At 50.3% G+C, this 12,148-nt stretch overlaps 4 protein-coding genes across 4 annotated transcripts; 3 read left to right on the top strand and 1 right to left on the bottom strand.

The window, feature by feature from the left end:
- Window positions 1-370: 370 nt before the first annotated feature.
- Pdw03_2384 (Arylsulfatase, putative) lies at window positions 371-1,864 on the top strand (the record flags this gene model as incomplete). Its single annotated transcript, XM_014681647.1, has 1 exon — window positions 371-1,864. The coding sequence occupies one exon, from the start codon at window positions 371-373 to the stop codon at window positions 1,862-1,864; it is 1,494 nt and encodes a 497-aa protein (XP_014537133.1).
- Window positions 1,865-3,418: 1,554 nt separating this feature from the next.
- Pdw03_2383 (Putative M protein, serotype 2.1) lies at window positions 3,419-5,393 on the top strand (the record flags this gene model as incomplete). Its single annotated transcript, XM_014681646.2, has 2 exons — window positions 3,419-4,058; window positions 4,120-5,393. The coding sequence occupies 2 exons, from the start codon at window positions 3,419-3,421 to the stop codon at window positions 5,391-5,393; spliced, it is 1,914 nt and encodes a 637-aa protein (XP_014537132.2).
- Window positions 5,394-6,061: 668 nt separating this feature from the next.
- Window positions 6,062-6,731, top strand: Pdw03_2382 (Coatomer subunit zeta, putative; the record flags this gene model as incomplete). Its single annotated transcript, XM_014681645.1, has 2 exons — window positions 6,062-6,426; window positions 6,491-6,731. The coding sequence occupies 2 exons, from the start codon at window positions 6,062-6,064 to the stop codon at window positions 6,729-6,731; spliced, it is 606 nt and encodes a 201-aa protein (XP_014537131.1).
- A 4,071-nt stretch (window positions 6,732-10,802) lies between these two features.
- On the bottom strand, window positions 10,803-11,540 carry Pdw03_2381 (Allantoate permease; the record flags this gene model as incomplete). Its single annotated transcript, XM_066100173.1, has 2 exons — window positions 10,803-11,272; window positions 11,534-11,540. The coding sequence occupies 2 exons, from the start codon at window positions 11,538-11,540 to the stop codon at window positions 10,803-10,805; spliced, it is 477 nt and encodes a 158-aa protein (XP_065955573.1).
- Window positions 11,541-12,148: the final 608 nt, after the last annotated feature.

Genomic DNA, 12,148 nt, shown 5'->3' with positions numbered 1-12,148 from the left:
CCACTCAAATCATTCAGTCCAATTGTACCGTGATTTGCGGGATTTATTCACGGGCTGTAGGTAGTTTATCTCTGTAGAATAAGGGATTGTGGGAGGCATGATTGCTACAGATTTCAGCAGATGACAACATTTTTAATTAATTTGATCAAAGTCTTCGAGGCGCTAAGCCTTGGTGGCGTAGAGTACGGGCATGTGATATCAAGCACATCATCTTGCTGTCAGATCACGACGCCCAAGACGAGCTAGTTCCAAATTGGGTAAATCCACCAGTGATAAAGAGAATCTCTTTCGATTCGGTAGATTTCCTCTCTTCACGCATTTGTCAAAGTCCCTGCGCAGCAAGCTTTTGCTCGATTTTACCCGAATCATCATGTCAGGAAGAAAGAATGTGCTGTTGATGATCGCCGATGATCTTGGCAAGCAACTTGGTTGTTACGGCGCATCAACCATCAAGACACCCCATATCGACAGTCTAGCTGCAGAGGGTACCAAGTTTGACTATGCCTTTGCAAGCACCGCCTCCTGCAGCGGCAGCCGCTCCGTGATCTACACCGGCCTGCATACTCACCAGAACGGCCAGTACGGACTTGCCAGTCACCGCCATCATTTTGTCACGTTCGATCATGTGGAAACTGCACCACAGCTATTGAATCAAAGCGGATATCGAACTGGGATCCTCGGAAAGATTCATGTCGGACCGGCGCCAGTCTATCCCTGGGAGGTCTCCAAGGAGAGTGTAACGAGGGATGTCGCTGTGATCGCCGATCAAGCCAATGACTTCTTTCAAGAGTCTCTGGTCGATGAAAGACCTTTTTTCTTGACGATTGGTTTCCATGATCCCCATCGCGATCGCACACGGGGTGGATTTGGCAACGATGAAGAATACGACCCTCGCATCAAGAAAGGCTCCTACACTACTGATAATGTCGAGATTCCACCCTTTATCAACGACTCTCCCGGTGCCCGGTTCGAGTTGGCTGAATACTATAATTCGATCCACCGCCTGGACCAGGGCATCGGGTTTGTTCTGAATGCCCTCGAAAAGGCTGGCTTGGCTGAATCAACCCTCGTCATCTTTATCAGCGACAACGGCCCACCTTTTATCAACTCGAAAACAACTCTTTTCGATGCTGGAGTGCGATTGCCTCTTATCATCAAACATCCAAAAGTCCAGCCCGCGGCCAATTCGGACATGGTCTCCTACGTCGACATCCTCCCCACCCTGCTGGATTATGTCGGGCATCCAGGTGCCGTGGACCCAGCGAAGAAGCGCCTTGGACGCTCGTTGCTTCCTATCCTTGGAACCGGCGCTAAGACATCAGAGTGGAACCAAGTATTCGGCTCGCATACTTTCCACGAGGTCACGAACTACTGGCCGACGAGATTCATTCGGGATCGACGATACAAATACCATCGAAACCTCGCATGGCGCTTAGACTTCCCATTTGCCGCTGACATCTACGGGTCTCTTTCTTGGGAAGATATTCGAAACTCACCAGATAGCGAGATTAAGATTGGGGAAAGAAAACTCAAGGATTTCTTCTTCCGCGCACCAGAAGAGCTGTATGATTTGCAGAACGATCCAAATGAGGTTAATAATCTTGTCAAAGACCCGGAACATGCTGCTGTGCTCGAAGATTTGAGAACCAAATTGGAAACATGGCAGCGTCGGACAGAGGACCCTTGGCTGTATCGGGACGGGGTCTCGACGTGGTTTGTGAGATACCATTTCCCAGCTGGGTTGAAGATCCCAGATCGTTTGGACTTTGATGCGGAGCAACCAGGCAATCAGAACCAGAAGGCCTTCGTGGGCAATGTGCCATGGGGTGCTGATGTTGATCTAGTTAAGGACACAGTTGCTTAGAAATATATTCAAGTGTTTTACAGGGCCATTCCACTCTCGTTCCCACGGATTGGCTTTCGGCATTCACGGCAAATTTAATCAAAAATCGCGCGCAGGCGTTGGGAACATGTTCCATGTCAAGAAGGAATTTGATTGCAAAATCGTCTGATCCGACGTGAAATAAATGATGTCTTTTCGGTTTTCACGGAACTTTGGGGGGATCCATCACGAGAATTACAGTTGTGAAGCCACTTGATTGGGTAAACTCATGTGTATTGTGTGTTTTGGATGTTAGAGATACACAAGAGTACCGTAATTTATCTAATCCCTTCCGCCGACCGCTAGGGGTCTGAAGGTGCACAGGTCATGTGGTCCATCAGTTCTTTTTTATGAACTTCTGCTCCATCGAGAGGTACGTGGCGCAGTCGACATCCACCTTGAGGTGTTGTCCGTTGCGATTAGTAGCCCTTGGTGTTCGATGTTAACGCGATCACAAAGAAGCTGACTTGTGCAGTTGCCCGAGAGGTGACGCCCTAAGGGTCTTGGCGGGCACTGCATGGATCCGTAAGGAGTGCTCCAGACTCCGTGCTCGAGCTGGGGCTGATAGCAGCGACCATGACCAGTTTAGGGCCTTAGTGCACAGTTCTCAGGAAGATAAGCGTGACACTCAGAGAGAATGGATGGTCTTTATCATCAGGGTAAACCTCTGTAATTGAGCAGTCGACGTAATGTCACACATTGGGCCGCCGTGCCTGATGATAGAGATGCAATGCCGAGACTATGTGCATATTGGAGGTCCAATTTAGGCTTCAGTTTCTTGGGAACTCCATTTTATAGTCAGCACCTAGATGGAAGTGCATGCTGGTTGTACTCCGTTAGTACGGAGTGCAGAGTACGGTGACTTGTGCTCCGTACTCCGTAGAAAGTATGGAGATCTCAGTTAAGTGTGGAGAAGGAAGTACAATGTTCCGAAACAACGCCTGAGGCATATGTCTCCTTTTCGAAAACGGCGTACTTTCATGGGTTCGCCAGATCACCAAGTGATCCTAAAAGTTCAACTCCTGTGGAATAATTAATCCAAGTTCCACAACCTTCTTATTTCAGCAACCTTCTCGGTTATCTCCTGTCCCTTCTAGAGAGTCCTTATTCTCTCAAATTGCCCCAGCCCCCCACATGTGCAAAGCCGTTGCGTGTTTTTTTTTACATACAGTACGAAGTACCTAAGGAGTAGGTAAGGGATCCGCAGTCCCTAACAAGACAACTTGACCTAAAGTCTGCAACCATCACTTTTCTCAATTTCTTTCTCATTCCGACTTTCATGCCACTGTTTCCGATGGATCTCCAACTCCGATCAACCATGTGGCACGCAATCAGCCTGTGACAGCTTTGAACCACATTCCTGGCTGGTCTTCCCATACAAGCGCTCTCCACAAGGTGTCCACTAGGTTTTGACCGCTCTTATTACACTTGCAACCCTGGAATCTTCTTTTCCCTTCCCCAATTGAAGTCTAGTCAGGGGCTTGATACAATTAATTTTCTTATATATTAACAGCGCCGGAGTTGGGCCTATTTAACATGTCAGCAACACCTCGAAAGCCTGGAACTCCCGGCAGTTCCAGCAAATCACCAACCGCAGATCCGCACTCCGACAACGGGTCCACACGAGGGCATGCACACACGCCCAGCGCAACCAACAGTCCCAGCCGTCCCCCCTCCTCAAGAGGTTCGACTCCTGTCTCCGCGCGCGCAGCTGTAAGAAAACCAGCCCGTTCCAACCTCAGCATGCCAAACGTTCCACGAGTTTCGAACGACCCCTCCGAGGAAGAGGCGTGGGCTCAGAATGCCGCCCTCATCGAGGAACTGCGGGAACAACTTCAAAAGGCCGAAGATGCCTCTGAACAATACCAAAAACAGCTCGGCGTTCTGCAAATGCGCCTCGACGAGGCGATCAGTGAACAAGCTAAGCTAGAGGACCAGGCACATGAGCGAGACAGTCGGATCGAGGCCCTGAACAGTGACATTCGGGACCAGGGTCGTCAGATCCGGGATCTGGAACAAAACCACGAGTCAGAGCGGAACGCTATGCTTCAAGAGAAAGAACAACAGACTAGTCGGGAGGAAGAGATGCAAGCGACTATTCAACGCCTGAAGGACTCGATGGCACAGAAGGAGCGCATGAACGCAGAAGGGGATCGCAGCCAAGTCTCCCGATCTTGTAGGGCACCCTGCTCCTACAAACGCTGGCGATTAGATTCAGAGACTGACCTCCGATATAGCGAGCTTCCGCAATCGATCTTCCCCTGACGTGGATGGCCAATTTGCACCCTCCTCCCACATAGAGCGGAGCCCGTCCCGCAACAACTCCACTCTTCTCCTCCAGAAGGACAAACTCATTGAGTCATTGCGCCTCGAACTGGCCGAATCACAGATCAAACTTGTCGAGATGGAGAACGCCGGTGGTGGCCGTCAGCGAGAATTAGAGAAAGAATTGCTCGAGGCCCGCGTGACCAACGCTCGCTTGATGGAAGACAATGAAAGCTATCAACTTCTGCTCAGTGAAAAGACCCTTACCGGAGACTTCGCCAAGGGCGAGTTCATGCGTGATGCCAACCCCACAAAGGAGTCGGCAAGTGGACTGGGGTCTTTAGCCGATGAGCTTGAATCTGTGGATGAGTCGGCTGAAGTCGATACCGCTCAACCAGACGGGGAGTTGAAGGCTCTCAAAGATCAGAACAAAGCTTTGACGCTCTACATAGAGCGTATCATCAGCAGACTGCTTATGCATGACGGATTTGAGCGCATTTTGGACTCGAATGACGAGGCCTCCACTATCAGGACCGCGAGCAGTGAAAAGGATTTCCCTCCAACTCCCACAGAGAAGGAGGACGGTTCGGCGCAAAGTTTTCTAGAACGGGCGAAGTCGGTTGTCGGCACTCCAACTTCTCGCTCTTCAACCCAACCTCGGTCGCGTCCAACCAGCATGCTGCCTCCATCGCAGCATTCTTATAACAACCTCAACGAGAACCCAATCACTGCTCCAAGTATTCCGTTCCGTACGCAGTCTGTAAGAATCAGCCACCGTCGCAGCCGCTCGGAACAAGTTGACCCACGTGCCGCGAGTGTCGTTGGTCACATGTACCGCGGCGGACGCAACTCCAGCGGACCTATTAGCCCGGCCGCAATGGGCCCTGGATCCCGTCAGAGCATGTTCTCCGGAGCAGCCAGCTATATGTCCAGCATGAACCGCGCACCCTCCATGTCCAGCCAGCCAGAGCGGGCCGGTCGCAGCAGCTCCCTTAGTATCACAAGCGATCCTCTCGGAGATGCAGGCTCCACCGGGGCTACATCCAGCACTCCTCGATCCAGTGGCGGCATGAACAACTACACTGGAGCAGTGATGCAGCAGGATAAGCTACGCCCTCTACGCCTTGTCAGCGAAACCGCTCGAATCAAGGAGGAAGAGGAAGCCGCACGCAAAAGGGCGAACCGCGCGAGCTGGATTCCTTGGCTAAATCGTTCCAACACTGATGAACCAGCGCCGCCGCAGTAGGCCATGTTCTCTGGGGAGCATGATTTGATGTGATCTTAAACTGGTCCTTGGCCACAATTTATACACACACCCCTCCTCAGGATGCACACAACGCAACCTCATGTCTTGAAATGTTCGCCCGTATTTCAAGAACACCGATTTTCTCATGGTACTTTTGACGCGATCTGATCACGATGTTTCCCCATGCGATGTGGTTTCGAAGGGAGTCTGATACATCACGGTTTACTTGTTTAACTTGATTTTTTATTTTCCCCATGTTTCCTTCACGATGATGTCTTTCCACTCATTATATGTTATATCCCCAATCTTGAGGTGTATATCTTATTCCAGTATTGTAGTATTTCAACTGAAGACAAGGGCCAACAAATGGCTGGTTATATATCCATACAAATCAATTTGCCACTATTCCACCGATCATCCATCAAATAGCTGAAGATCAAATAACTCGAAGCCGACTGGGTACTATCATTAGGTCAAAGGGGATTAGTCTGGATTTGTTTTTCTCAATCACTTACACCGTGGTCCGTAGTTCATATATCTAGTGTATGGAGCTTGTGGACGGAACAACATTAGTGCGTCTCCGCCTCCGGCCAGATTGGCGATTGAGAGCATCAACAAGCACAAGGACTGCATTTCCCTAATTGCTACCCAACACGACAATCATCACCATGACTGGCTCACTGTCCCTCTTCTCCGTCAATGCGGTCCTAGTCATGTCCACCGACGATGGCTCCCGCATCTACGCAAAGTACTTCTCGGCACCACACCCCCCGGCCGGTGCTGCACCGAACTCGACTAACTACCCCGGTGCCAACCCCTACCCCACTGTCAAGGAGCAGCGTGCTTTTGAGAAGGGTCTCCTCGAGAAGACCAACAAATCAGCAAGCGATGTCATTCTGTACGATAACCGCATTGTGGTCTTCAAGATGGAGAGCGACGTCATGCTTTACGTTGTTGGAAGCGCCGACGAGAATGAGGTGCTGCTCTACAACGTTGTGCTGTCAATACGGGATGCTCTGGGAATCTTATTCAAGTATGTTATATTTTGATCCTAGCGGGGGGTTTACTCGGCAGGTGCTAACAGGATCGTTTATCAGGGGCGCAACCGACAAGCGCACTATTGTGGAGAACTACGACCTCGTCTCCTTGGCCATTGATGAGACTATCGACGACGGAATTATCCTCGAGACAGACCCGGTTATGATCGCCTCGCGCGTCAGCCGTGCACCGGCTGCTGATGCACCCAATATGAAGAATATCGACCTATCGGAACAGGGTCTAATGAACGCCTGGGAGTTCGGCAAGCGGCGTCTTGCAGAGGGATTGCGACAGATGTAAATGGAACTTCTATTTTTGTCTTGCGTTGGAGGGCTACGACGTGTTTACGCCCTCATTGGAACATTTCTTGACTGCTGTTTTTTTTTTCTCTACCCGCTTTTCTTCCTGGCTGGTCCTGGCGCTTCATGGCTTTTCCTTTTTTTGTCTGCTCGACTTGGTTGTTTCCAGGCATCGATGACATAGACCTGTTTCATTTCCTTCTAGCATCTTACAAAAGGTCTTGGCTACATCATTGTTATGTTTGATATTGACAATGTTGGGTTGGGACACTGCATAATTCATGATCCCATGTTCCAAAGATTTCTATGTGTAATGATAAAATTAATAGCCTCGCGTGCTTTCATCCTTTTCCTCAGACGAATTATCAAGCTTAGACAGCTTTGCACCACATTGCCCTACGCAATAAATTTGCTAGTTGATGATGATTCTGATATAACCCCCTTTAACCCTTCTAAAACTAGCCTTCCCTTTACATAGAAACATGTTAAATTTTTTTTCGAGATGTACCCAATAGGATATCCTATCTCTACTCTAGGCGCTATTTTCCCAACTTATACTCACGTCAAGATCCTCGAATTTAACAAGTAGCTGTATAACCTTATGTTCAAGAGCTTAATTTCTTAACCTTTAAAACTATCTAGTGTAACACACTTTAGCAATTTATTTAATAGGATAAACTACTAGTTATATACCTTTACTGATAGTACTCGACGATATAAGACTTAGATAAGAAGGTAAAATAGTGTCAGGGTGCGGGCTGGCAGGACGGTATGATAGGAGATGACTGGCAGGGACAGGTCGTAACAGATCAGATTCACATTGACAGGCAGGTACAGGCAGGGGCAGGCTAATATACAAGACGTAGCTCGAAGAGCTACAACAGGATCTAGAACTGAAGTTCAAGATAAACAGGTCGGAGATCACGTGCCGTGATCTTCCTCTAACTAAGCATCACGGTTCGCACCGTGACAGTACCCCCTCCCTTAGAGCCGAGCTCCGTCGAGGCGAGGCTTGTGCGGGTATCTTCGGTGGAAGTTCCGTACGATCTCGCGGGCGTGGTCCAGGTATTCAGCAGGCTCTTCAGTGGGTTCGTCGTAACCAATCCATTTGACGGTGTACTTCAGACGCGGGCCTCCTCGGCCTCGTCGTTCCCAGCGGGAATCTAGGATGTCTTCAACTTCCCATTCTTCCAGTCCTTCGACTTCGACAGGCGGTGCGGGTTCAGTAACTTGTCCATTTACCGGGTTCGTGGCGGCAGGCTGTAGCAGGCTGACGTTAAACACAGGGTGGATCTTCATACTAGCAGGCAGTTCGAGCTTGTAAGCGTGTGCACTTATAGCTTCTAGGACCTTAAAGGGGCCTAGGTTCTTCCAGTCCAGTTTCTTCTGCGGGCGGAGGGTTCGGATATTCCTGGCGTTCAGCCAGACCAGTTGTCCAGGACGGTATCGGCGGGCAGGGGCGCGGTGACGGTTCGTTTGTTCTTCGTATCGGGCTTGTGCGGACAGTATCTCGGCGCGGACGTACTCAGTCAGTTCTTGCATTCGTGTAGCGAACTTTTCCGCGTCTCGGGTCGCAGGGTGACTGGCAGGCTGGGATGGTTCGAACCCGATGCGGGGGTGGAACCCATAGTTCGCGTAGAACGGAGAAACTCGGGTGCTCTCGGGGTAATGAGAGTTTGCAGTGAATTCGGCAAGCGGGAGCCATTCAGACCAGTCATCCTGTAAGTAGGACACATACGCTCGGAGGTATTGTTCCAGTACGGCGTTCGCGCGTTCAGTCTGGCCATCAGTTTCCGGGTGATAAGCGGTTGACAGCAGGTTGGTGATTCGCAGGCGCTTTGTCAGGTGTTTCCAGAATTGGGCCACGAACTGGGGTCCTCTGTCAGATACAACGGTATTCGGCAGGCCGTGCAGTTTCCAGACATGACGGGTGTACAGGCGGGCGACTTCTTCAGCGTTGCAGGTTCCCTTGCAGTGTATGAAGTGCTTCATCTTGGTCAGACGGTCTACCACGACTAGGATGGCGTCGTAACCGTAGCTCAGGGGCAGGTGCGTGATGAAGTCCATGCTGATATCTTGCCAGGCTCTCTCAGGTACGGGCAGTTGTCTCAGGATCCCTTGACGGACTTCTCGGGCGGGGGTGATACGGCGGCAGGTATGGCAGTTCTTGGTCCAGTCGCTCACGTACTGGTATACTCTAGGCCAGTAGTATTCTCGGGACAGCAGTTCATAGGTCTTCGACCGGCCAGGGTGTCCCACGGTGGGCTTGTCATGACACAGGCGCAGTATTTCAGCTTTCAGTTCATCGTTGTCAGGGACGTACAAGCGGTTCCGGTAGTAGAGGTAGTTGCCTCTTCGTTCGCAGTCGGCAAGTGTAATCTCAGGGTGACGGCTAGCGTTCTTGTCTAACGCTTCCAGGATAGATTGTACTACTTTATCTTGGTTGTAGGCTTCCAGCAGTAAATCCTTGATCGTAGATGGTGGTTCGGGCAGGTTGTTCTCGATGAATCGGACTCTTGTTTCAGGAGCAGCGGTGATGGGCGGATCGGCAATGTCGGGCGGAACGGTGATAATAGGCGGGACTTCAGCGGTAGCAGGCGGTTCTTCTGGCAGGTCTGGCAGTTCAGGTGGAGTGGTTGTAGTGACTCCGTTTCTCTGTCGTGTTGTGACGTTTATCTGTAGGTTTTCTTTCTTCAGAACAGTCTGGCTCTGATGCGCTAAGCGCTCATCCCCCTCTTTAGGGATATCCTCTGACCTCCTGGTCAGGGCGTCGGGCTTTGCACCTTGTTTTCCGGGACGGTACGTGATCTTGAAGTTAAACCGGGACAGGAATTCAGACCATCGGGCTTGGCGGCGGTTCAGGAGTTTCGTTGTCGTGAAATATTCCAGATTGCGGTGGTCAGTTATGACCTTCACGGGCGAGGGTGTGCCCTCCAGTTCGGGACGCCACTCTTCGAAGCAGCGGATTATGGCTAGCAGTTCTTTATCGTATATCTCATAGTTACACTCGGCGGCGGAGTGTTTTTTCGAGAAAAATGCGATAGGGTGCAGAATTCCAGCGTCATCGTACTGAGACAGTACACCGGCAGAGACAAAATCAGACGCGTCTGTTTCCAGGACTATCTCCTTGGACCAGTCAAACGCTTTCAGAACCGGGGCAGATGTAAACGCCTTCTTCAAGGCTTCGAAGCTCAGCTGGCAGACAGGTGTCCATTCGAAACGGACGTCTTTCTTCGTGAGTCTCACGAGCGGGGCGATGACTTTCGAGAAGTCTCTGATAAAGCGGCGGTAGAAGTTGCCGAAACCAATAAAGGGGATACCATCTTCACCGATGATAATACCAAGGAACTTCGTCTCGGACACACAGAATTCGCATTTCGATAGTTTTGCGAACAGGCCTGCCTCTCGGAGGCGCTGGAGGACTTTTCGTACATGTTCTATGTGTTCCGCACGCGTGCGGCTGTAAATCAGGATATCGTCCAGGTAAGCAGTACAGAAACAGTCCAGGTACTCTCGTAACGTGTCGTTGATAAATCGTTGGAAGGATGCGGGGGCTCCAGTTAAACCAAATGGCATCACCAATGATTCGAACAGTCCTAATCTCGTACGGAAGGCAGTCAGGTATTCTTGTCCCTTCGCAATTCGCAGATTGTTGAAGGCGGAGATGATATCAATCTTCGTAAAGAACTTCATCCCTTTCAGGTTATTCAGGGTTTCCTTGGTCAGCGGCAACGGGTAACGGTCCTTAACAGTGATTGCGTTCAGTGCACGGTAATCCACGCAGAAGCGGAGACCTCCGCCGGGTTTCTTCACGAACAGAACAGGCGAGGCAGCGGGCGAGGAGCTGGGCCGAATGAACCCTTTCCTCAGGTTATCTTCGATCCAGTCTTTCAGGACCTCGAGCTCATTTCGGGACATGGGATAGAGGGGCCCAAAAGGTAAGGGTTTGTCCTCTTGTAAGACCATCTTGTGGTCGTATGATCGGTGGGGTGGCAAGCGCTCGGCTTCCTTGGGTGAGAACACTTCGGCGAAGTCTCTAAACTCTTCAGGCAGTGCAGACACGGGGTCAGGTTCAGTGTCGGTCTTGGGGTTCAGTGCAGTCTCGATGTCCGCGGTTGTAATTGCGAACATGCTGTATTTCTTTCTTGCATACGCAGCACCCGCAGCTAGCGATACGGCTGCAATGTCTCGTTTCTCGAGACCAGTTGGTCGTGCAGGCAGGTTCCTCGGACGGGACTTTACAGGTAGCAGGCGGTTCTTCAGTGGTAGCAGGCGGTTCTTCAGCGGTAGCAGGCGGTTCTTCAGCGGTAGCAGGCGGTTCTTCAGCGGTAGCAGGCGGTTCTTCAGCGGTAGCAGGCGGTTCTTCAGTGGTAGCAGGCGGTTCTTCAGTGGTAGCAGGCGGTTCTTCAGTGGTAGCAGGCGGATCTTCGGTGGTAGCAGGCGGTTCTTCAGTGGTAGCAGGCGGTTCTTCAGCGGTAGCAGGCGGTTCTTCGGTGGTAGCGGTCTGCTCAGGACCGGGTCTACCAGAGTTCAGTTCGGGGGCTTTCGGGGCGGTTCAGACATTTTCAGACAGTCAACTCCTAGGGGTAGGAGCTACGTAGTGTCAGGGTGCGGGCTGGCAGGACGGTATGATAGGAGATGACTGGCAGGGACAGGTCGTAACAGATCAGATTCACATTGACAGGCAGGTACAGGCAGGGGCAGGCTAATATACAAGACGTAGCTCGAAGAGCTACAACAGGATCTAGAACTGAAGTTCAAGATAAACAGGTCGGAGATCACGTGCCGTGATCTTATTCTAACTAAGCATCACGGTTCGCACCGTGACAAATAGTAAGTAGAAAAATCGGAATACCTAAGTACTAAGAGTAAGAAGGATAGGAAGAACCTACCTCTTTTTAAGTACTACAATAGATCTAACAATAGGAAGAATATCTATCAAAGTCTCTAAAGTAAACTAGGTAAGTAGAATTAGCTAGGGAGTAGCGTAGCAAAGTGTAAAAGAACTGCTGAGTTGTCAGGCCAGTGAGACTGTAACGGATAAAGATCCTTACAACCCAGGAACAGGGATTATCTGATAGTGCCGGATCGGTACCGAATAACTGCCGATAAAAGAGTGGCTCGGGTTAGACTCGTTTTAGTTAGTACCTAAGGATAGTTTTCCCTATAGTCTAGGATCCCCGGGGATTCCTATTAATTCTAGTAAGAATTAGGCTTAGTACATTAGAGACAATATAGTTCCTCTTCTCCCTTTTATATCTTACCTAGTTGACAGGTCTTACGCCTACAAACAGTATACCTTTATAACTCCTAAGTATAAGATATAAGATATTGAATATAATACTCTTCTATATGTGACGATCTGGGAGGATCTGCCGGAAGTTTCCGTCTTGACGAGGTTTGTTTGATTGTTGGATC

Source organism: Penicillium digitatum, chromosome 1 (assembly GCF_016767815.1).
Source record: "Penicillium digitatum chromosome 1, complete sequence".
NCBI classification, from domain to species: domain Eukaryota; kingdom Fungi; phylum Ascomycota; class Eurotiomycetes; order Eurotiales; family Aspergillaceae; genus Penicillium; species Penicillium digitatum.
The sequence above is the reverse complement of the archived record's forward strand: the minus strand, read 5'-3'. Positions and strand labels throughout refer to the sequence as shown.